We start from the raw sequence: 26,152 nt of genomic DNA, 5'->3' as shown, positions 1-26,152 counted from the left end.
ATACTCGTCAATAATGGTTTTAACTCTGACTGCCATTCGGGTACTTGGTCGTATATATATTGTTATGCATCCAATGTTGTTGTCGTTAACTCTGTTAACGGGAAAATTTATTATTTTACGCAGTAACCAATTGAGGTGTTTCAGCTACGAATTCCAAACACCACCAGTAAGATGTTGCGGCTAATTTCTTATTGTCTGCTTCCAGTATAAACGTTTCATCGGTTCCGCTATTTAATATGATAGTCACAACCTCGGAAATGTCGCCAGGGATACGTTGTAAATATTTCAAATTTTGCTGCACTGAACACATACAGTCTATACATCCCAGTGACTGTTGCGGTATATTTGATAGTATTATTTTGTTTTGACCATGTTGCGAATCAAGATGACACCGTGTATACTATGTTGTTAATATTCCCGGGAGTAACTCCAGGTGGGATTTTAATCAGACTAATTTTATTTACGATCTCAGGAATTCCACTTACGACATCTTCTTGTGTTCTCTTGATTATGTCAATGTTAGTTTTGATATCAGAAAGTTTTGCGTCAACGGTGAGCGGGGTACCAAAGAATTCTTCTGCGGTTTAATTAATTTTTCTAAAGTTTCTACGGAGATTTGTAAACGCGTTTACGTGAACGTCATACTTGGCCCGCAACGTGCATAATTTAGCGTCAACGGTGCTGTAGTTAACGTCAACATACTTTTTCGTCGCGACATCTTCCGGGGATGTTGGATCTTGTAGCACCGTTATCTTGTTTCCATTCATGCTGAGTTCACCCGTTATTGTGTCACCGGTATTTTTCACGCGATTAGCAACACTTGCTGTGATTTGATCTTTGATGCCGGCAATTGACATACTTGAGTGTCTGATTTTTCCGCTGTCAGTGAACACAGGGATATTACCCGGAGTAGCTCCAATAACCCTACGAATTATTTCATGCCATTTGATATCGCTGGTTTTTAGTTTTTCCGTATCGGTCCTGAAAAATAACGACCTCATCTGGGTCTATCCCGGAGAGAGATAAAAAGATTATCGACGTCATCTTTAGTTGCGTATTTTGATAAATCCACATCGTTGAGTTTTTTACGCCTGATATGATCACGAGATCTTGCGTAAATATCAACCATTATTCTTTAGGGATTGTTTAAAATGTTAAATCCTTCCGCGGTATACTCGTGCACGACTTTGTGAGGTGGTTTGGTTGATTTTGATAACGCGTCAAGTACATTAATTACTTCACGGCCACATACTGGTGGATCGGTTAATGTTTGTGTTGGTAGCGGAATGGGAGCGGGAGTACTTCTACACGTTGTGCGTATTTTAGAAATTCAACTGGCGGTGCTAACCCATACGAATCGAAATAAACAATTCCACGTGGATGTATCGCGTAAGCAACCCAGTGAGTTCCTGGACCATCGCTGTTATCGAGATTAATAATTCCAGTTTCTGGATTATTCGGTTGTCTCGAAAACTGATCTCTCATAAAAACAACTCTGAAATTTTTTATATTTAATTGTTTAGCGGCATCGAGTAAATCAAAATTTGACATCGGTGTAAAACCGCTGGTTTTCAAAACCGTTTTGGGTACCATGAGGGCGAAGTTCCTGGAAGTCTTAGACCCTTTCCGTACTATGAGGGCGGAGTTCCTGAAAGTCTTAGACCCGCTCCCTTTTTTGATATCCTTTTCCGGTTGCTTTCTTTAATGTCATTCAAGTAGCTGTTCCAACAGCACCTAACGCGGCTGCTTTTGCGACAGCTGGGGAAGCAGCAGCTATTATCGCTAGTAACGCTGCGAGAAGAGGAAATATACCACCGGTTTTAATCATGTTGCTGATGGCTTTTTGAGTAAAATTAAGCTGAACTCCAGTTTTTGCTTTCTTTGCTTTGTTGAGGTGATTTATTTGAGTTTTAGTGAACGATAAGTTGTTTGGGCCACCATTAGCAATTTGATCCCGCGCTAGTGTTATCGTTGCCCCACATGCGCTCGCGTTTTTCGATTGTAATTTTTTCACCTGACTAGGAGTCAGAGTAACATTAACGTGACTGTATGACATTTTTATAATTAATGCGATTGATCTAATTGTCTACATGTTTTCCACTGGCGCATCAACGACTCTCATTCGACCACTAACGCCTTCAAGTAACATTGCTTTGTCACTGAGTATGACCGCGATTGCTCTGTAAGGACCAGAAACAATTGACGGACCATCTCCAATTTTAGGTAATACACCTACGCGAGCTCGAAAATGTATATCAAAGACAGATTGCTTGGATAAATCAAGATGCTCCAGCGGAAAGTAATAAATCGGGTACAGATTTGTAAAATCAAGCTGTGATATTTGCGTCCCAGCATCTATATTTATATTACGCGCCAGAAACGTCAGCCAGCGATTGTATGCGCGCTACATGATTATGTGTAAAACTTAATGATATATCCTCAGACGGTTTTTGTTGTCCGTTTATTCTCAACGAAACCTCGGTAACGTCGAGGTGGTCAAATATCATATGCGAACGTTCCTGACTATTTAACCGACGATTATCTTGCAGCGAAATAAAAATATGTCGTGGCGCAGAAACACCCTGCTATGATGCTATATGCCAAGGAAATATATCTTTGACGGAACTTTGGGTGACGTCTGTGGTTACTGTTAACCACGATAGCAATGATTTACCACCTTGATTCATAAAAGAAAGTAATCGCGGTTCTTCTATGACCGACGGAGTTAATACCGGCATCCACAGTGAGAGTTTTGTTATATTTACTTTACCAGTATCGACACCAGCTCCTCGCCAGATCGCATCATTATCATCACCTTTTCTCACGAGCACAACTGTGTGTTTAGCTCCAAAGATAACCTTTCTAATATACCTGCAAAATCCGAAGATGTGAGAAAGTGGAATCGCACACGAAAAGCTTCTTCCATTTCCTGACATCATTGCTCGGCGTGTTAAAAATCCCAAGTTGTAATTTCCATTAATACCTTTTATAATATCAAATGCACCAGCTGGTCTATCTTCGTATCCAGGGTCAGCTGGTTGTGGATCAGATGCAGTATTTCGTGGTGTTTGTAACTTAATATATTGAATATGATCAGCGTGGTCGGTAATATCCTTAGCAAACATCATTGATGGACCATTTGATCTTATGTAATCATCAGAATATCTTGCTATACCAATTATTGTTGTTGCAACATCGACATCCTTCTGAATCGATTCGATATTTTTCCCATCAATCATATATGTGGCGCGATCAAACAAGGCCATAATTCCATTATTGACAAAACCAACTAGCGTATTAGCATCGTATGCATTATCATCCGCCTTTACGAGTTCACCTTCTACTTCAATAAACGCCTCACAGGGTAAGAAATATCTACTTGTATCATGAACTTGAAGTTCGACACGCCCCCGTTGATTTGGTAGTCGCGCGTCGTAGGAATAAAATTGATAATCACGCACTGATTTATATTTTTGGACCGGCTCATCTATATTGAATGCTGGGTCGGATATGTATTTGAACATTTGATACATTTGCCTATTTTCCAAATGGTGATTATCGTCGTCTGACACGAAGTACACTTCCTGCTATCAAATTCGCTGTTATATTTTTTTTCCTGCTTCATTAACCCCTTGATTTACCAACGCTGCTAGTTTCTGATTTGCAGCTTGATTTATCACCTTACTGACATTTGCGGGCATAATTTCAGTGCTTGCCAGTTTTACTGGTGGTGATGATTTTCGTCTTATTAATCGTGCTAGTCTTTCTTTGATTGCCGAGAACGCCTTACCAGCAACATCGACAATTGCACCAGGAGCTTTTTCACCAACAATATTAATAGCTTTCATTGATAATTGTTTTGCAAGAGGTCCCGCTTTTGGTGCTAACCTCGCAAATAACCCCTGAACAATATCACCAAGTCATTCTCCGTAAGTTGCTCTATAGATTGGTAATCTTGAGTTTACTGCTCTGATCTGTACGGGTCTATAGTGTCTATTATACATGATCATCTTACTCTATTTGCTATTGTTTAACAACTAGTTTCTGTGGTAATCATCAACGAGTTCATCAATGAGTTCTCGGTAAAATTAGTATCGATGATACCGCCTTGAAATAATCGTCGACAGATATCAGCTGCTTCATTAATTATTTCTGGTGAGTTATTTCCAGCTCGTTTTCCTCCTATGAGAACTTCTAATCGTTGTAAGTCATTGAGAATATTATCAGGACAAACAAAACCATTTCCCAAACCACAACCAGTAGCACCAGATTCTTTTCCTAGAGGGTAAAGCGTATTGTAAGGTATTTCTTCTTCCTCATCTGGATAATACATTTCTTTCTCCGTTTGTTGTAATGGAGGAGGAAGTTGATAGGGAGGGTCTTCCTGGTGTTTTTTTTTTTTTTTTTGCTCTGTTGTTGTGGTTCTCTTTGTTCTCGTTTTTCTTGCTCTCTTTGTTCCTTTTCTTTTTGTTGTTGTTCTCGTTTTTGTCGTTTTTCTTGCTCTTTTTGTCTCCGTTGTTCTTGTTGTTGTTCTCGTTTTTGTTCACGTTGTTGTTGTTCTCGTTCTTCTCGTTCCTGCACCATTTCATTATATTTGTTTATTCCTGATAAACAGGGTCTTATAAAATATTTCTTGTTTGTTTATTCGACCAATATTTCGGTTTATTTTATACACCCAATCAATCCATTCATCACGATTTACACTTTTAACATATTCGGGTTTTAAAAAACTTGCTTTTGAATTATAACTTTCAGCAACAAACGCACCAAACTCGAGTATTTCCTTGGATTTTAGTGGTTGAAGTCCTTTTATTATTTCTATACCTTTTTCTGTAAATTTCTCCCTAAAATCGATTCCTTTTTTTCCCCCTTTTTGGGTTTTTCACCAGCAGCACCTTCAGGCGTTTCTTCAAGTTGAGGCTGAGCTGCAGATATTTTTTCAACAGTCTATTTTAATACTTGAAGAAGACTCTCTTCCTTCTCACCCTCTTCCTTCTCAGGTCCCTTAATAGCAAGTTAAGACCTTTCCAGTAACCGCAGTGACGGGTTTAAATAAATGTTCCGTTTCCGCTGCGTACTCAACTTGTGCTTCCTGCCGCGCCTGTAAGTTATTTTTCTGAACTCATCTCTGACAGGAAATGGGGTTGGTGTCTATTCAGTGCGTTGAATAACGTCGACTCATGTCCGATACTGAGAAAATGTCGCGATTTTTTGCGATTTCCCAGGAAGGCTTATTTTACGAAAATACGGGTGAACCAATTAGAGGTTGTTCGCCCTCTCTGCTGCTAATACGAGTACAAACTAAATTTATTTTGACTCTTAGCATTTGTTTATTTACCGGTGTTCAACAAGTACCTGCGAGGTGATGGTCGGCTAGACAATTCAAAGTGTGGGTATATGTGAAAGCGTCTCAGTTACATCCCGTGGAGAGGTGGTTCTAAACGGGATTTTCCCAGGTTCTTAATCCGCCAGTTATATTGGTCCCATGTATGGCGCTGAGAAATGGCGTCGAAACCAACAATAACAACATTTAGAACTACAGCAAGATGTGCTTTAATTTTGCCTATACAATTTTGGTCTTTTACCTCAGTCGAACTTTTATAAAATGCTTTGCTATGATATGTATTGATATATTAGTAAGATAGTAACCATCCTGAGTATTCTTTGTAGATTTTCCACCTCGTTGACATTGACGGAACACTGTTATCATGGCCACAGGCATTTAAAATTGAAATTATTCAAAAGAAATTAAATAAAACTGTCATGTCAAAATTTATTTGTGTTTATATACCGGAATGAAAACAGAATTGCTAGCTGTGACCTTTGACTTACTCCAAGGTCAAGTAGTTCTTTGTGACATCCGCACCACTTTCATTCCAGACCTATCTTATCTTGCAAAATGTGTTTCATTGAAAATCCTAAGTTAGTACCATTAATTTTTTATGTATAAAAAAAACAGTACGCACAATTTTTAAATGACTACTACGGTTTTGGAGGTCATATAAACATAATTTTTTTTCCAGAACCAGCTGCATATTACTATGGAGTGTACGTGTAAACTTCACATATATAACACAATCAGGAGATATGCGCATAAGATTTGTTAAGATGACCAGCAAAGATGCCATTATTGTAATACAGGACCAAGTACATGCTGCAGGAAATGCTTGTAGAAACCCCATGTCGACAGGATCATCCGTTTAGGAAGAGCTCATTGATACTAGAAGACTTTATGATGGCATTGTGGTGAAATATTTGGAACAAATATTAATACCAGTTTCACCTCTAGAACCCACAAAACTACGTTTCAGTTTATTGCAAAAATAGGTTTATTACCAGAAAAGAAGTGAAATCCCATATTGATATACCCATTTGTTCAGGAAGAGTGGCACCATTTTAGAAAGTGATTGACTACATTGTAAGAAGCAGTTTGGTGCAAACTCCATGACAATACAAACACCGGTTCAAGTGGCTTTGCAACAACAACATTTTCTATATAGAGACCATGTTGGAGGTCAGATTGGCACTAACTTTTATTTAGAGCCGACTAAAGAACTCTTTTAGTGCCCCCCCCCCCCATGTCAATAATTTCAGAAGTGGTAGTATTCTCGGCACGTCCAGATTACATGATGAGTTTTCAAATATATCAGCAGGGATTGGGAGGGAAGCAGCTTGTTTACATCAAATGGACGAGTTTTTATCTCATCCTTTGAGATCATGTTAATATTCATCAATAGTATGATGTCAGTATGTATATGACGTCAAGATATCTTTAGGCTTGTTTATAAATAATTTCTGCATACAACATTCTTCCGGATTGACATAAATTTTGCTTTATTAGTTTATATGTATGAACAGTTGGGGTACATTCTTAGTAGTTTCACTCTGATTTTATCACATGCATTTGAATTTAAATTAAAAAGCAATTATATATTTTTTGTAGTTAACATTGTTCTTGCATTTCGCCTAAATTTTCATTTAAGTTTACGTTGTGGGGCCAATATGACTGAGTGCTTTTTGTCTAATAATTTTTTGTTATTTAAAAATGAAGCTAAATTAATAAAAATTAAATGAATTATGTTTCCTTGCAGAGTTAATATAGCTGAGTGCAAGTTGTCTTTAACTAGTGGTGTTGTGTGGAAGAAGATGATTTTAACAAATTATATCTTAGAGAAAATTGCATAACAAATACTGACTTGATCACTGGCATGTAGCATTGTAAACTGATATTAACAAAAATTTAAGACTACCACCTTTTCCTCTAAACAAATTGCTAATTTTTATACAAATGCTTTTATATAAAATCTCTACAAATTCTGTTTTGCAGCAGAGTTATTGCGTTTACAAAAACAGACACGTGATATGACCATTTTTTGTCGAAATCCTACAGTTAGGCTTTCATATACAGGTTTAAGAGTCACATGGTACAATAAAGCAAATGTCAAGAAAGTCATTCCATTTTGCACATGTTTTAATACCACCTTATTTGGTAATCAACATCTATATCAATCTAGTAATGATTTTTCTTTAAATGTGAAATCTAAGTAACAAGAAAAACTGAAAGAATTCCTTGGAAATGTTCATCAATACAGATTACTGGGTAATTGTATAAGGTATCCACGAGATCAATTATTTCATAAAAGTTCAATAATCTTGACATAAAAATATTATATGGCAAGCCAGTTGTGGACTGAGCAGTGAGAAATAATACGAGAATTACCACATGACGTTATCCATATAACAGTAATCTCTTTCATGTGAGATGTTTAACAAGAGTCCATGAAGTGTCAGATGCTCTAGAAAGAATTCCCAGGAAATTAAGATAAGATCATTCGTCCTCTTAACTGCTGAGTGCTGTAACCATATCTGATATTCTCCAGCGATAAGGCTATTTTCAAATTAGCTGCTATGGTGGATATATTGGATTCAGATTGGTGCCATTTTCATTTGGGACAAAGAAGACATCATTCGAGGTATTGTGTTCAAAATTCCATGACGTAACGATGGGGTGGGGTGGGGTCGTGACAGCAAGATTGTCCCAACAGCCACCATTGCAGCCACATTTGACGTACGACTGGCAACATTTTTATTTAGGATCAACAGGGCATCATAAGAATTTTACTGGTGTAAATTCCACTTTGATATAGCCATCCATTGGGAGAAAAATAATAATTTAAAGATAGCAAGCAACCATTGTGGCCATAAGAGATAAGCTTGACACCACAATTTCAATTGACTCGTCGTCATCATACAGTTGGGATACAGAATTTGAGTGGCAACCATTAGCAGCACTGCTGAAGAAACCAACACTAGACCATAACAATTTAAAGAACTACCACCCAGTTTCTAATCTCCCATTCCTATAAAAAATCTTAGAAAAGGTTGTCCTATCCCAGCATGTATCTCATCTGAATTCAAACAGTCTTTTTAGCAATTTACAATCTGCATATCGCCCTTGCCACAGTACTGAAACTACTCTTCTAAAAGTAGTTAATGACATTCTCTCTGCATTGGATAGCGGAAAGATTACAGTCCTCACCCTCCTTGATTTGTCTGCAGCATTTGACACAATAGACCATGATATATTACTTCACCGTCTCCAGCATGTATTTGGCATTCATGATACAGCCTTACTGTGGTTCAAGTCCTACTTGGTCAACAGGACACAAATTGTATCTGCAAATGGAATACACTCCAGCACAGTTGATCTATCTTGTGGTGTTCCAAAGGGGTCTGTTCTTGGACCTGTTCTCTTCATTCTGTACACTCAGTCGCTCTCAAGTGTCATAGATCATCATCCAGTGTCTCACCAATTGTACGCTGATGACACCCAAATATACAAATCTAGCCACCCAACTGAAGTTGATGCTACCATCCAAGGTGTAGAGAGGTGCATTACTGATGTGAAATCATGGATGACATGTAACAAGCTGCAGATGAATGATGATAAAACTGAGGCCATTCTGATCACAAAACAAAGACTTTCTCATTCACATCCTTTACCTCAAACAATAAATATCAGCACCACCAACATTAAATTCACACAATCAGTACGAAACCTAGGTGTTACTCTGGACAGCACTCTCACATTACAACATGTCATGAACATGTACAAGGCTGCATATCTTGAGCTGAGATGCATCAGCTCAATTTGCAAATATCTTTCAGTTGATGCCACTAAAACACTTGTGTGTTCATTAGTACTTTCAAGACTGGACTATTGTAACTCAATTCTGTCTGGTTCAGCTCAATATCTACTCCAGAAACTTCAAAAAGTTCAAAACAAAGCTGCTCGGATCATACTTAGAGTACCACGATCAGAGCACACCTCCCCGCTGCTCTTTACCCTACACTGGCTATCCATTCGATCCAGAATCAAACACAAAATATGTTCTCTGTGCTACATTTCACTGTTGGACTCGAGTCCAACATACCTATCCGATCTCACACATGTGTACACACCAGCAAGATACTTACGCGCCTCTTCTGATAATCGTATACTCATTATTCCCACTATGAAAACAAAGTCATATGGACAGCGTTCTTTTGCATACCATGGCCCAGCAACATGGAATGAATTGCCCACTGAACTTAGACACAAAGACACAGTGATCCCATTCAAGAGTGCTCTCAAAACTCACTTATTTCAACTGCAAGAACAAACTTAAAGACCTAATAATGTTTCCTACCTTAAATATTCTCAGCATGCTTTTATGTTTTCTAATTTCATGGTGTTTGTTTTTGTAATTATATCATTATATATATTTTTTATCTTATAGGTGTTGTCTAATGTTGTAAAGCGCTTAGAGCTTCTAAAGATTAGGCGCTATACAATGTCCTCATTATTATTATTATTATTGCAAGATACACTTGCAAAATACAGTGTATATAAAGAGAAAATTAAGCATTCAGATTTTTGAGTCATTCACACATATTGTGTTCGTGTTGTATGTCAGCAGGCGTGTTTTATGTTGTAGTTAGTTATAATTCGAGAGGAAAAACTTTTGTTTGGACTTTTCAGTGGAAATATAAATTGCTCATTATTTGGACTATACTATCATTCTGGAACTTTATAAATTATTCAGAGGAATTCTGGACAGTGAAAGCTTGACAACATGATGGTTGTTGGAGGACCATAATACATTTTCATAATTGAAATTTATAAGGAACTTTTCAGTCCTTTAGAACTTTTATTGAACTTTATAAGGACTAGCTTGGAGTCACTTCATAATACCATGTAAGTTCCTCTCACATTTGTCATTTATAACTTTGATAATTAAATTGTTTGTTAAGTTATATAAAACTTCTAGGTTTTGCTTCTTTTCTATTGCTTAGGTTTGTGACCATAGAGTCGTAACATACCCTAAATTAACTTACTCATATCAGAAAATAAATCAAACACATGCACGTTTAAAAGGAATTCTTACATTTACTAGCATCACTAATTATTATTAAGTGAATTTCGAAATGGACAGGAACATTTTGCAAGTCAAATATTTTGGTTACTTGTGTTTATATAAATATATATATATATATATATATATATATATATATATATATATATATATATATATATATATATATATATATATTGCATTGTTAGTAAGGTTTTTCTTATTCATTATATGCTATGGATAATTATATTTTGGACTTAACCATGTCCAAAATCGGGGCCCCGAGTGGCCGAGTGGTCTAAAGCGCTCTTCGTTACGGATCACTGCCATCTCACCTCTGTCTGCGGCGGTTCGAGTCAAAGATTCAGCCAATGTGGGCATGTGATTAAGCTTGCCAGTAGCTTCTCGTGGGTCGGTGGTTCTTTCCGGGGTTTTCCGGGTTCTTCCTCCACCATTAATACTGGCCGCCATGTATAGCCTATCGTGCTGAAAAATGGCGTTAAACCCCACAACAACAACAACAAAAAATGTCCAAAATCAGTTTCATTTTCTACCTGGCTTGATTCATTGATTTTGATTTTGTAAAACCCGGGAAAGAACCACAGACCCACGAGAAGCTACTGGCAAGCTTTCTCACATACCCACATTAGCCGAATCCGAGACTCGAACCCACGCAGACAGCGGTGAGATGGCAGTGATCCGTAACGAAGAACGCTTTAGACTACTCGGCCCCCACTCGGGTTTTGTAAATAACATTCGACTCGATCTGATTCAAGAACATTGAAAATTCACCATGAAATGTCGGGCCTACCTGTTGTTTACCACAATTTATATTATAATTTTAGTAATAGACATTCTAACTATAATTTTATCTTGTAAACAGTTGGAACCTTCCATAATGATATTTTCCATTAGGTAATAGTTGCTTTTAGAAAATGCTAACTATTAACCTTAGGTCAAGTAGAGAACTATATAACCTTGTTTATCCAGAAATTATTCATTCATGCTGAAATATCTGAGTAGAATCAGTAATAGTATTGTTGTGTCCAGTATTTCATTTGGGATGGAATTTATTTACTCAAATTATTTAACTTGTTATTTTTCAGTAATAAAATAGAGACTTGTGAGTATCCTGTGGTAGAGGAACCTAATCAACCAACTTATTGCCAGGTTAATAATGGCTGAAAATGGCTGTTAAGTATTTCTGCAAGCCTCCAACCCAACACTTGAATGTTTGATAAATTAACATATTGCACTAAAATTATCATAATCAGCAAATCATTCTTCCTGATTTGTTTTGTGGAATGTCACTTTTTCATGTTTCCTTATTTAAAATTTATAATAGATTGATATCCATATATTTCAATGGTTGAAATTAGAGATATGTCAGGTAATATATATATATATATATATATATATATATATATATATATATATATATATATATATATATATATATATATATATACATTTTCTTTAGGGTTTAAAAAAAATTAAAATTTATGGATAAAGCCATCATGTCTGGAATCATGATCATGATTAAAAATCATAAATTTATCACATATTGTATATAATTATGTGCCACTGGCAAATCATGGTCTGTGGACTCCAATCATCAGGACAAAATAGAAATGATGTTAGGTAATGGATGTTGTGAGTATTACAAAGCTTATGGTAGAGGGCAATTTGGGCAATATAGAAACCTTCGAATCTTTACTTTTCTCTAAACACATTCAAAATGTAAAGTTTACATTGCAATACCTTGGTTTCACTCGTTTCCTTCCCTTTTTTGGAATGCACAGACTTTGCATGTTTTTCCTTATAAGAGTAAGATGGAAAGGTAGAGACGTTTTAAGCTATGTAGGCAATTTTAGTGCTAATTCGATGATCATATATAATGTAGAAATTGCATTCAATCTACATAATTCCTCATGAAAATTTGAACTCAAAATCATTGAAAACTTGAGAAAAATAGAATTTTGGTGTCTAAATCAGAATGAACTCAGTGGACATATCCAGATTCTCTACTAATAAAAATAAAACTTTCTTCAATATTTCATCCTTTTAACATATAAAAAGACATCACCTACTATGGAAAGTGTTGCCATTTCAGGCTAATCTATTTTTATGTTGCCATTTCATTCAATAGCTATGTTGTATAATATCTTTTGGGAAACCCAAAATTTTTTGTTTAATGTTTTATCAAGTTTTAGTAATATTTCTTCTGTATTTTAATCATCTGAAATGAAATTATGCAATAAAGAAGTTTAAATCTACTACATTCAACTGGGTACTTTTTGAAGTTGATACCTTTTGATCTTGATACCTCCTGTACTTGATACCTTTTGTACAGGATACTTTTTGAACTTGATACCTTCTGTAGCTGATACCTTTTGAACTTTATACCTTCTGTACAAGATACCTTTTGAACTTTATACCTTCTGTACAAGATACCTTTTGAACTTTATACCTTCTGTACAAGATACCTTTTGAACTTTATACCTTCTGTACAAGATACCTTTTGAACTTTATACCTTCTGTACAAGATACATTTGGAATCTGACAACTTCTGAACATGACACCTTTTGTACATACCTTTCGAACTTGTGAGACCACAGTAGGTCAGTCAGCTTGACTTGTAACCCAGGTTTTCAGGTTTGATACACATGCCAGCCTGGGTCAGCTGCTTTGATGCATCTTTGAGAAACATGCTTGGCTCAGATGTTCTCAGCGCAGCATAATATTGTAAGTAATGTGTCAAAAATGCTGTTAAAACCAATAAGAAAGTAACCTACACTAATTTCCCCTTCTGATGACTGGAGGGAGAATTGATTTCATCCAAATATTAAAAATCCAGCATGGAAACCAGAGTAATATGCAGCTAGAGTGATGGCACAATATTCATTGCCTATTAATTAACATGTATAGCATTATTGCATGTGTTTGACATTGTTGATATTTTTCCAAATATAATGCATGAAAAAGAATTTTGACATTACTTGTCATTATGCAATGTTATGTTCCTGAAATATCTAAACCTTTCTGATTATAACCAGACATATTAGTTATTGTTGTTGTAGGATTTAACGCCATTTTTCAGCACAGGATAAGCTATACATGGCAGCTGATATAAGTGCTGCAGAAAGAACCAGAGAAAGCCCCAGAAAGAACAACCGACCCTGGCTACTGGCAAGCTTTCTCATGTACCCACATTTTTTTTAGCCTGAGACTCAAACCCAAGCAGACAGGGGCGAGATGGCAGTGATCCATAATGGTTATCACTTTAGACCACTCGGGGCCCCAAACATTTTAGTTGAGGGAGATAAGATGTATGTGTTCAAAATGAACAACATTCAGTAAATAATTATTATAATTATTATTTGGAAAACCATCAGCAAATTTAAAATAGCAGCTTTTCAGTTCATTTCTTATAGTGGTGGTAGAAATGTATATAAAGTGCTGCTGGTTGAGATTTGAAAAAATCCCATCATTTTAAAAGGAAGAACATTATATCAATGCCAGTAAAGCCAATTTTAGAAACTTTGCAATATGGGGAGCTGCAGAGGCTAAGTGGTTAGGATGCTGGACTTGTGACCAAAATGATTCAGGTTTGAATCCTACCATCAGATGAGTCTGGCTCACTACTGTGTCATGTCCTTAAGCTAGGCACTTTAGTCCATTTGCATTGGCACTAAATAACCTATTTGTGTTTCTGTGCTTTAGCACTCCGAACCAGACTACATCTATATTTTGTAAGAAATCTGCAAAAAGTGCTAATATAGCCATAAATGTGCAGATGCAATCAGCATCTTGTATTTCTTGGATAACATCTGCAGCGTCAAATTATTTTCAAATAAAAGACAGCAGACTGGAGGGCTACCACTAATCTGGCAACCAGCTCATGGTAAATTCAGTAATCTCTGTTATATTCCTTATTCAGTCTCTGACCATGATCTTGTGTTGTCATGTGAATCAAAAAACGTAAAACATTTTTTTTGACATTGATGAGTTCTGTATCCAATCAGCAATGTTCACACCAGGATTGTCAGTGTGGATATCGATACAGACAAAATATCATTGCCAAAAAAAATCAGAGACAGAATCATTGCTGTATTTACTTTTGCACAGTGAATGCAATTTAATATGAAAGAGCAATGTATAATGTGATTAAAATATCAAGATACTGGCTGCTGATTGGGATCCATCTGCTTGGTGTAAGCCCAATATAGTCTAAAACAATGACTATAACCAATTGTCAGTCTCGCTTCATTTCTGCTTTTGATGTTGAATTATTAAACTTAGAAGGATAAGATTCTGTTGCAATTTTTCTTATTTGCACACTTTTCAATCTGTAGAAACAGGAATGAAATGTCCTATCACACCTTGAGAGTTAGTAAAGTATATTTTCAAACAGTTTATAGTATTTGTTAGCTTTGTGAACTACATTTCACTGCCAGTGTTTGATATTACATCAGGCACTCCTTATGAGTCATGACAGTTCTCAGCCAAGGTCGAATGTTGTTACATCAGATATTGCTTGTGAGCCATTGAAATGACAGTTTACTGCCAATGTCTGATGTTACTACATCAGCACTGCTTGTCAGACACAGTAATGACAGGTTTCTGCCAATGTCTGATGTTATTACACAAGGCACTGCTTGTGAACCATGCAAATGACAGTTCACTGCCATGTCTGATGTTATTACATCAGCACTGCTTGTCAGACATAGTAATGACAGTTTACTGTCAATGTCTGATGTTAATGTATCAGTACTGCTTGTTAGCCATGCATATGACAGTGTCTGATATTATTACATCAAGCACTGCCTGTTCACTGTAAATTTCCATTTGTTTATGATAGACATCCAATTGCAAACAAGGCAGATCCTGTTCTGTCATAGTATAATGTGCTGGTACTTGAATGTCATTTGTTTGTATGATTTAAACAAACACAACAGATCCTAATCTGCTGTCACGAGTCCATTTGTGTTCTGTTACACAATGGCAAACATCCACAAAAACATAAGAGTATTACAAATTTATTGCAGACCACTATGAGATTCACAAATACTGTATTTATCCAAAGATAATCCCATGGTTGCTAAGCACCATGATAATGATGATTAGCCCACCTTCCCCAAATTTATAAAATGTGGGCAAACATTTACAAAGCAGATCTTTGATATAAGCACATCCATAGTTTTAGACAGATTTATTTTAGGCCTCCCCCCCGCCAAACCTGTGTCATCATTGGAAACTAGACAACTAGTATGTTGAATCTGTTTCTTACTTTGTTCCCCCTCCTCAAGCCCACACTCCTTCCATTGTCAATAAATATAAACAATACTGGTTTGTTTACTTACTATTCAATTAATTATTTTCTTCTAAAAGCCTACAAAAATGGTCATCAAAGTTGCCTCAATATAGTGCTTAAATGACCCTAATGCAAATATTTACCAACATAAAGATATGGGTAACAATAAACACTGCACAAGGTAGGGGGTAACCTATCCATGGAAAAAACACATGGGTAACAATACACACCATTACAGTAGGGTAGGGCATAAAGAGAAAACTAATGCCAATACAATTCTTAAAAATAAATAAGTCTGTACAAATTATATATGCCAAGATAACTTTCCATCCCTGCCATAAACTCATTACCAAAATATTGAACACCCTGATCACAGCAGATCTGCAAGGCCTTTAAATGCCAGGGCCTAAATTAATGAGTAAATATGGAACCTTAAAATGGAAGATATTAAGATATTAGCTCCCTTTGTCGATGTTAGCAGCTCTCCACTTTAGAAGTACAATGCCTCTTGTATCATATGATCAAACTGAACAAAGCTAATTAGATTCATTTTTTAGACTGATTATAAGAAGCAATGAGATATCAGATATGCAGAGTGGACAAGTTTTAAGACAGAACCCAGTGTCTCATCACCATCCATATAATTGTCAGTAAAAGCACCATTTCCAACTTTCACAAATTTGAACATTATTGACTATGATCAATTCTATGCTCATGAGACAAAAATGAGTATACTGAAGGTGGAATTTAATACCTGCCTTCAACTCTCCAGGCATGCCGAGACAGATAAATCTGCATTTAGTAAGGAATATTTGGTGCAAATATGGACCACAAAGACAGGTTTGTGCTTATTAAGGCATGTGCTGCTACTGCATAAAATGCAAGATGCGAATCCTCTGATGGTAACTTCAGGACTAAATGTGTAACCAAGTCTGCTTTAGCCTATTGTGTATACTATTTATAATGGTTGCCAGAACAGAAATAGGACAGGTGCTCTGAAGTTGTGATTAGTCCAAGTAGACTGACTTTTGACACATTCAAGTCCTCATACTTCAAAAATTTAACTCAGTGAACCAAATAAAAAGCTTTCATCCTTTCTTTCTTCATATGAAATGCATTCAAGCAAAGCTTAAAAAAACCTCAAAGACCCAGTCTATTTAAATGCAAGTCAATACTTGGTTTACTGTATAACAGCCTAAGATTCAGTCCAGAGATCTCGCTAGGATTTTAAAACTAGGAGTCCAGGACTCCCATTTTGGTAAAAATAGGAGTCCCACCATCAAAAGTTGCAGTCCCTTCTTTCCTACAGAATCAACACAAACATGAGTGATCTATTTTTAGAAGAAGAGGTTTTTGTAATGTAATCACTCACTATAATATAGCTTCATTACAAATAGTCCATTGACAGGATCGCAAATGTTTGGTTTATTTATTTGTATATGTATTTGTAGTAATTTTAAGCAAATAAATAGTATCTGATTTGCTTTTTTCCCCTGTATTTTCGCAAATACGTGTCAAGTCAGAAAACACATTAGACCTTAAAGCGTATCTCACGAATTCCACAACAGGCACTGTCCCATATGTTTCTGACCTACATAATTTGCATTTTAAACTTAACTCTTTGATAAAATAATACCTAGGCTTTTGTTTCAATGATTTGTATATTTTTTCTGAATATATTTGCCCGATGGTTTAAGAAAACGGACAATCTACTAAACTGTTACATCCCAGACTTAGCAAAGTCCGCCATTATTTCCCGTTAGGCCTACTGGTTCACTTACAGTTTCAAACAAATTTTATGACGAAATATTGTATAAGAGGCAGTTAATATATATCCAGATCACCAATTCTGATTTTAAAACACAAGTTTGTATGTTTTATCATCAAAGGATATCATGCTGGAAATTGATAGTTGCTACCTTACTCAGAAAAGGGTTAATGGTCAATCAGCTATCAAAACATAATGCTTGTGAATGGGCAAGATTTTGTTTGTCAACGTAATTGATATAAAAAGTAGGCCTATCTACTGATGCCTTGATGAATACATTTCACTACAACAACCGGGCTAAGGTGAGGGGCATTTAAAAAAATATGGTATGGTCAGTCAATGTACAAGTTTACATTTTTAGGCGACTTGTCACCCACTTACAAATGGCATTCTGTCTAAGTCTCAACATGTCTTGATTCTGAGGTCGCGAGCACTGCTTATTCCGCTACATTCGGAAATGAACACAACAACGAAAGCTAAAGTTGTTTATTTGATGTACTTTTTATAAATGACCACATGTACATGCCTGGGTCTTTCTGCCTCTGAATTCAATCACTGTAAATATCAGTACATTTTCCCACCCCGCTGCCAGTCAAAGCCTTTAAACTTGCCGCCCGGCTATTCTTTTTTATGTGCTCTTATAAAATGGCAACACGTACAACAGGGGGTCTTTCAGTCACTGAATTCTGTCATTGTAAATATCAGTACAGCTAACTGATCAACACATTTTCCCACAAAGCAGATGGCTGAAGCAGGACTGGCAAGTCTTTGAATTTTGCCGCACACCTATTACATGCGTACGGAGGACTCCCGCCTCAGTGATTTTCTGCGTCCCAGATCAAAAAGTGGCATCCAAATACACGTAATTAAGCGTTTCCGAGATCTCTGCTGTCTATTTAAATGCAAGTCAATACTTGGTTTACTGTATAAAAGCTTATGATCCAGTCTATTTAAAATGCAAGTCAATACTTGGGTTAGTGTATAAAATGTTACAGGCATGATTTATGATACTACAGTCAAACTGAAAATAAAGAACAAGAGTGTAACACTTTATCTGTGAGAACTTTACTAAACCAGCTGTTCAACGCACTCTGTGGTATGAGCTCCTATTGAGTAGGGTAAAAAAAACCACAAAAAACAATGACAATGCAGAGGGACTTGTTCTGTTTAATTGCAACCAACATCAACACGTCACAATTTGACAATTGTTTCAACTAGACCAAAGTTTCCCTTGCAGTTGCTGAATCCTATTTTCAGTAACTTATCACACACATTTGTCTGAACTGGGCAATGTTTACAAAATAGCTTTTATCCTGCAGATTCCCTTTATCATTTACATAATAGAGTAAGTAAATATTTTGTAGAAAGTACGTACAAAGTCTGACAAAGAAGTACCATCTATACTCACATTTAAGGTGAATCCAACAGCTAACTGCACAGACCCAGGTCTGCCATAAAATAATATGCTGACATAACTAGGTTTATTCAGTTTGCTATAAGCAGCCAGTAGAACAAACGACACAGACCCTGATCTGCAGGCACATTATGAGATGGCAGATCAGGGTCAATGTTGTTTGTTGTTGGACTCGACATACAAGCAAGTATATATGATATATAAATGAAGTTCATATACTAACAACACCAAAGAATTCTTTAAAATTTATATTTTCCTCACTGGCAAACAGTTTTGCCTCTCCAATGTTTCTGGGTTGGGATATATGACATAAAAGAACTGAAATTCAAATGTTGTACAATTTGTGCAGAAACAAACTTAGATTTCATTATTGTGAACTTCTGTGATGTCACCACACTATGCCATGGACAAGATTTCACTGATTCCGATTTTCAAAAACACTTAAGTTATTGGGCAGACCTAACTGTAAAGTTACAGACACAGAAACTACTGGCAGACAATGGTAAATAATGCAAGCTTCATGACCTATGTAAAAAGGATTGTGTCAAATTAATGAAATGGGGCAAAAAGAAAATTAATCAGTGACCTTGACCTTGAAGAAAATCCTTGACTGATAGAACTGATGTTGTCAAAATCAGAAGCACAATTATATCATGGTTCAAATCTGTCTAAAGTAAAGCTAATGAAATCTTACAATATTGATCTGTGACTCTGGATTTGAGGTTTCTACTCCAAACATGGAATGCAACACTAGTGACTATATATGACCATCCATTTATCTTAAACATCTACCAAATCTGAAAAAGTGGAAAATGAAACTGAAGCTAAAATAATGACATGGACCTTGGCATGCAACACACCTTCTAGGAATGGCATATAGATTTATCAAATTTCATCCCTCCTCTCAAATTACTCTAAGGTTTGAGGGAGGAAAGGAAAGCAATGGAAAATTCAATGTATTACACCAGTGACTCACCATGGAGATAGGATGCCCTCCATGTAGAACAAAACACATCTGCTGCTGATGACATACAGGTCTACTGACAGCACCCTTTAATCTCAAACAGTTTTAAAGTTAAATAGAAACAGAATTGTGATGGAAAACTTGCAATACTCTGCCATGACCTTGACATCAATAATGTTCACAATACTTCTTTTAATGGTTATATACATGTATACAAAGTTTCATCCCTAAATCTCACAAGGCTGTATATGTAAACAACAAAATGGAAAAATGGAAAACTTAACATAATGACCCATGACCTTTACCTATAGATAAAACTCCAAATTAGTGCTTGGCATATCTTCTAATAACTATATAATTATACCAACTTACCTTTAATCTCAAAAATCTTTAGTGGTATAAAGCAGAATGGAAAGTGTGATGAGTAAAGATCTTGACCATAACAATGTTATACATGATGCAAGTTATATAGCACTAACGCAAAAACAAACCAAGTTTCATCACTTAATCTCAAACAGCTTTAAAGCAGAAAGGAAAGTGTGATGGAATATAACAATACTGAGCAGTGACCTTGACCCTGATAAATTGATTCCCCATGTATTACATGACACAAGTTTTAGTGAGAATGGGTAAGTATACCATGTTTCATCCCTTAATCTCAAATGGGTTTCCAGTTATCACACAAAAAGGAAAGTGTGATGGAAAACTTAAAACATTCAGAATATGCCCTTGACCCTGAAAATAGAGCTGCCTAGCCCATGCCCTTAACCTTGAAAAAAAGGTTGCCAATGTGGTATGCTTCATACTGTCTAATTATGAAGGGTCAGTATACCACATTTCATTTCTTAATCAAAAGTGATTATAAAGTTTGATGGATGGATGGCTGGATCAAAATGTGAATACTATGTCAAATGCTTTTCACAAATAAGGCAGATTACAGTAAAAGCCAGGGCATGTGAAGGTCTCTGAACACTTCAGAAATTATATCAGTTCAAACAAATGAAAAAATCATGACCATTTAATGTAAAAGTCTAAAGTACTTTAAAATTTAGTACATAACACAATTAAATGAACTATGTTTTTTTAATTATTCTTTTACCAATCAAAATAAACAAAATTTGAGAGAAAAATGAACAGTGTTTTTCAATAAATAAGACATTATATACAAAAACATTTTTTGATTACAGTTTAATCAATGCCAAATCACTAAAAATCAGAATATGTTTCAGTTCAAATTATTGTATATTTTCAAATTTGTTTATTTTTACACATAATGGTGCATTTGAAGTGCTCTGAAATATTTATTAGTGCTCAGAAGTTACTGAGATGATTCTGGTCAAAATTAACCAAAACATATCAAAGAAAATTTTATTAAATTTCTTTCATTGATCATTAGAAATTTATGAAAGTATGAAGAAACAATGAAAATAAATAAGATGCTATATACATAAACAAGTTATAATTAATAGTCTATCAATGGAGGTTTTCAGATCACCATCCTAAGATTTCAAATTTGGCACCATTGCAATTGATCAATAGCTTATTTCCAAAATAAATATACCCAATTAGTAGGGTTGGAGATATAAAGCTGAAAACATTATAGAAAAGGTTCAAAGGTAAATTGTTACTAATTTCGATATAAAATCGAGGCCAGGTTATGCATGGAAAATGATAACAATTAAGGTTATACATGTTTATCTGAAATCAATCTTTTTGTTGCTTGCATTCTTCTATAGTTATAAGGGCTGTTCCATATAAACATACATGGTACCCTGGGAAGGTAGTTCTAAAGACACATGCCAGGATACACTGTTTACTCAAAGAGTTCATATGAAAATGATATAAAATTCTAAACTGCATCTTATCGTGACTGCTCTACAATGCGGAAATTAAAGTTGGTGGATCAGTCAAGCAGGGGCTGTAACTCCACTAAATGATGATTTATGACATGGACACATAACACAGCAGAGTCCTAATTCATGTTAAGCTGCCTATGAAATCTGGTTTAAATCCAAAAATAGAGTTATCCTGCAAAAACAAAAGTGGGTGGGTCTAGAAATCAAGGGCAACAAGTCTGTGAAATGATCCAGAATGATAACAACTGAGCCCATCTAATGAAAAGCAAGCAGCATACCAAATTTTGTTGAAATCTAATAATAATAATGGAGGAAGTTACTTAAACAAGTGGTTGGGTCTGATAATCATAGCTATAACTCTGCTAAACAATGCTGAATGCTGAAAATTTAACTCGAGCAAGACAAGATGAAAATCAAGCTGCATATTAAATGTTAGTAAAAATGGAAAAAGAATGAGCAAATTCCAGGAATTCAAATTCCACCCTTTTTTTTTAACCTGCCTGTAAAATTGGATGATTTCCAATAATAATTAAGGGAGTTAAGTGGAAATTAAAATTAATTGGTCTTACAATCACGGGCTTTAATTCTGCTGAACAGTGCAGGATGCTGGCAACTGAACTCTGCCAATGCATCATGGCAATCAAGCTGCTTACCAAATTTTGTTGAAATGCGATGATAATTAAAAGCATTTTTTTTTGCAGAAAAAATGAAAAATGAAGCCACAGAAGGCTGATGTTCATACTCAGCCACAAACTCAACATCAAGCTGCATATTAAATTTGACTAAAATCAAATAATAATCAAGGGATTTACTGTAAAGGAATGTGAGTGGTCTGATAATATGGAGCTATACTCTGTGGAGGTTGAGCACTGAGAATGAAATGATTCAATAGTTTTGTCATTATCTAGCTACAACAACAATTTTATGGGACAGCTTACTCAATCGATAGGAAGATGGACAGATTGAAGGATGGAATGATAGGGACAAACAAAACACACCTGAACAGCCTATTTCAACAAACTAAGATGATTTGAAAGGCAAAAGAGCTAAAAAACAGAAATGAAAAGGAAACCCTACGGAAAAATTACTCAGAATGCAAACATTTCTACTCATTCACAATGTTCTCCTATGAAATGGCAAACCAATAACTAACAATTAAGGTTTTCATAGCACAAAAACAAAAATCTATATGGAAAATATATTGAAAATATATATTTAAATTATCACATATGAGCTACTGAACTTGAAAAAGAGAGAGACAGACTCCTTGTTTTGTTGAATTATCTTAAATATGTTCAGAAATAAGAAATAGCTCAAACAATTGTTTTCTAATTGAGAGAATAAAATATTTTAGAATGAAAATGCAATACAATCTTTACTGTATGCCTGAAACAATCTACAAATGAACAAATATGTCTTGTCAAGTAAACAAATAATAGAAATGTGTACATCAGAGATGCCAGCACTAAAGTGTAATTAAAAGGAATCTACTGTATATACTCACATAAAAAGTATGTCCAATTGCAAACAACATAGACCCATCACATAATAGGAAAGCCAATCAGGGTCCATGTTGTTTGCTCGACTGAGAATCCCTGGCAAACTGCACAGACCCAAATCTGCCAGTGCATTATGCAACAGCAATTCTGAATCAATGCAGTTTGCATTTGGATCCAACTTATACACAAGTATAATCACTATGTTGTCCAACCAGAATGCATGTCTTTGAAGAAGCTTCAACAATCATAACTGATATTGCTTAAGACCTAGATGAACAGCCACATTGGCCTCATCCACCTGTACACAGTCAGCAACAGTAACAATTAATGACAGAACATATACAGTCTCTTGAAAACCTTCATCATTGTTGATAAGGTCAATAATAATTAACATTAGCCTTTCTCATGAATAATCTGCATCTTTCTTTCATCATCTATTTTTGACCAATCTCTTTCATCATCTATTTTTGACCAATCTACCAACTCTTTGACTGGTTTCTAGCTTTGTGCATTGCCTTTTCATTTGAAAGACTATGTGCTACATATCAGTCTAACAGACTAGGTGCACTTTTATCTTCACCTATGTCCATTCAAAAGCTCCTGTTAAAAAATTTTATCCTACAAAAAAGAGCTTAATTTTCTCAAAGCTAGCAATATTATTTTGGGATGCAGAATTTTCATTTAAACTTTGCAATAATTCTGCAAAATCTGGAATGGTTGGCATCTTTTATGTACATATGGTATAGAATACAAATCAGCACAAGGTGTACTTATTCTGATTTGTTTAAGCTTCACACTGTCAATTTCTATTTACTTCTCAGAAATGTACTACATTCCCTGTAGTAATTTGAAAACATTTTTGGTTTTAAATACTTTGAATACATTTTTTCAGAGTACCAAATTTTGTGGACTTCATAGCTGCTACAAAAAAATCCCCCCCCCCCCAAAGATCATTTAAACAATGATCCCTCTGTGGAAATAATATGACCCCTTCCCCAATCTTCAAAATTTAATTTCTGACAAAAATGTTACTTTTTAAAAAAGCATGAGCACTGATATGTACAAAATAAATGAATTCACAGCACTAATTACTGAACAACTTAATGTGACTATCAACTTCACTGATAGTTTTGTGCCTCAAGTTACATAATATTCAATATTAAACCATATATTAAAACATTTACCATGGCACTGTTGAAGAAAATTTTCAATTTTGAAATATTACTCAATCCAGTGGAGGCATAAAAAAGAGAAGTTAATCGATAAGTGCATACACCATGCTCCTTTTAATGCCAGCATACAAATAAATTTGTTAATTCAGTAAAATACGAACAGTAACGTATACACTCACTTGTTTCAACTACTGAAAATCCTATGCACTTTTGTTTTTATGTGTTTATTGCTAGTGAAATATTTTGCATTACAACTCGTTGAAAAGTGTTGGTATCAGCTAATGAATTCAGAGGTATACTCCAAAAATGAGCCCAATAAAGACAAATGAAATTTAAAAAAAATACCAAAACAAAAAAATTCCCACCAAAACGATTTACTGTTCATTTATCCAAAAACATATCTGATTTACTGTTATGTGATGCAAGTAACTCAATGAAATAAGTCCAGATATGGATGGTAAAATCTATTTCAACAAAGACCCTTCATAAATCAACCTTAAATATTTCTTTATAATTCTCTCAAGGCATGAAATTTATAAATAATCTATCATTTCTTTCATAATGAAATAAACTCTGTAAAAATAAACTAAGAATTAAAAAGTTAATTTATAAAATTATTTTCCAAGCTTTGAAAAGGCCTTAACCAAACTGGGACTAAATGAGTTTCTCTTCTCTACAACAAAAGTAGACAAAATATAATAAATATTTCTATTAAACATTAGAGTTATTTTTCATAAACTAATCACTCTTTGAAGATGCTGAAGCACTTCCCAGCATGTCTGTGTTGTAGTTATCTTAAAAATAGTTCCCATCACTAATTATATTTATGGAAGTGTATATTATCCAGGTTTGACAGTACATCAAGTTCTTCTCTCCATCATTTTCCATCAAATCTCTTTGGAAACCTACAATTTGTAAACAGATTTTGCAACAAAATTTATATTCACAAGTGCAATTTGTAACTGATAGTCTCTTGTGTTAAAAAAAATCATTGGATCAACAATTCTGAAGACTGCGCACAGCACAAGTCATTTATACAAAAACAACTGTCCACTATGAATGAACAATTCATTTACTTTATATCCAGGTGAAACATACAAGTTGGTGTGCATGAAACTATCAAGAACCAAACATTGTCTCTGGACATTCCTGTAAATTTGTGCACCAAGTTATCTAGATAATAAGCACTGTCTCTGGATATATCTATAAATTTGTGCACAAAGTTATCTAGATAATAAGCACTGTCTCTGGATATATCTATAAATTTGTGCACAAAGTTATCTAGATAATAAGCGCTGTCTCTGGATATATCTATAAATTTGTGCATGCAGTTATCTAGAACCAAGCACTGTCTCTGGATATACCTATAAATTTGTGCAATAACATCCTTTTTGTACATATTATGAAGAAGATATTCTTTGATATCTCATCTCTGTGCTTTAACTCTCCATCTGAGAACAAAGTAACAGCTGACTCGCAATATGACAAAGAAGACACAGAGCACAATGAAATCAATGTAGAATTCTGCATTTTCTACATCCAGGGTGGAGAGGATATCTTTTGCTTTACTATAGTTGCAGTTGTTCTGTTCACAAACCAGATTCTCTCGGTCAAATCCATAGATTGCCTGAAGCACTCCTTCAAATGAATACCTGTAAGAAAAAAGCTTAAAATTTGAAATTGATCAGAAAAAGAAATGAATTCAATATTAAAGCCTTTGTGACACAAAAACTGCATTTACATCCAATATTATTGTCACTGTGTGTGTGAG

General features: G+C 35.2%; 1 protein-coding gene and 1 long non-coding RNA gene across 3 annotated transcripts in view; one reads left to right on the top strand and one right to left on the bottom strand.

The window, feature by feature from the left end:
- The first annotated feature begins 5,108 nt into the window (after nt 1-5,108).
- LOC149794472 (uncharacterized) lies at nt 5,109-6,935 on the top strand. The gene is made up of 2 exons (XR_016422633.1): nt 5,109-5,456; nt 6,024-6,935. It is a non-coding gene; the product is annotated as an uncharacterized LOC149794472 (long non-coding RNA).
- An 11,688-nt stretch (nt 6,936-18,623) lies between these two features.
- LOC149794471 (ATP-binding cassette sub-family G member 1-like) overlaps nt 18,624-26,152 on the bottom strand; it is an 85,442-nt gene continuing 77,913 nt past the window's right edge. For both annotated transcript variants that reach the window (XM_089968712.1, XM_089968713.1), the window contains one exon: nt 18,624-26,033. In XM_089968712.1, the coding sequence (XP_089824838.1) occupies nt 25,808-26,033 (226 nt within the window). In that variant the 3' untranslated portion in view covers nt 18,624-25,807. The remainder of the gene's footprint in view (nt 26,034-26,152) is intronic.

This window comes from Sinohyriopsis cumingii, chromosome 8, assembly GCF_028554795.1.
Source record: "Sinohyriopsis cumingii isolate HCF-2022 chromosome 8, ASM2855479v2, whole genome shotgun sequence".
Lineage (NCBI taxonomy): Eukaryota > Metazoa > Mollusca > Bivalvia > Unionida > Unionidae > Sinohyriopsis > Sinohyriopsis cumingii.
Note: the sequence above shows the minus strand (reverse complement) of the source record. Positions and strands in the feature narration are given on the sequence as shown.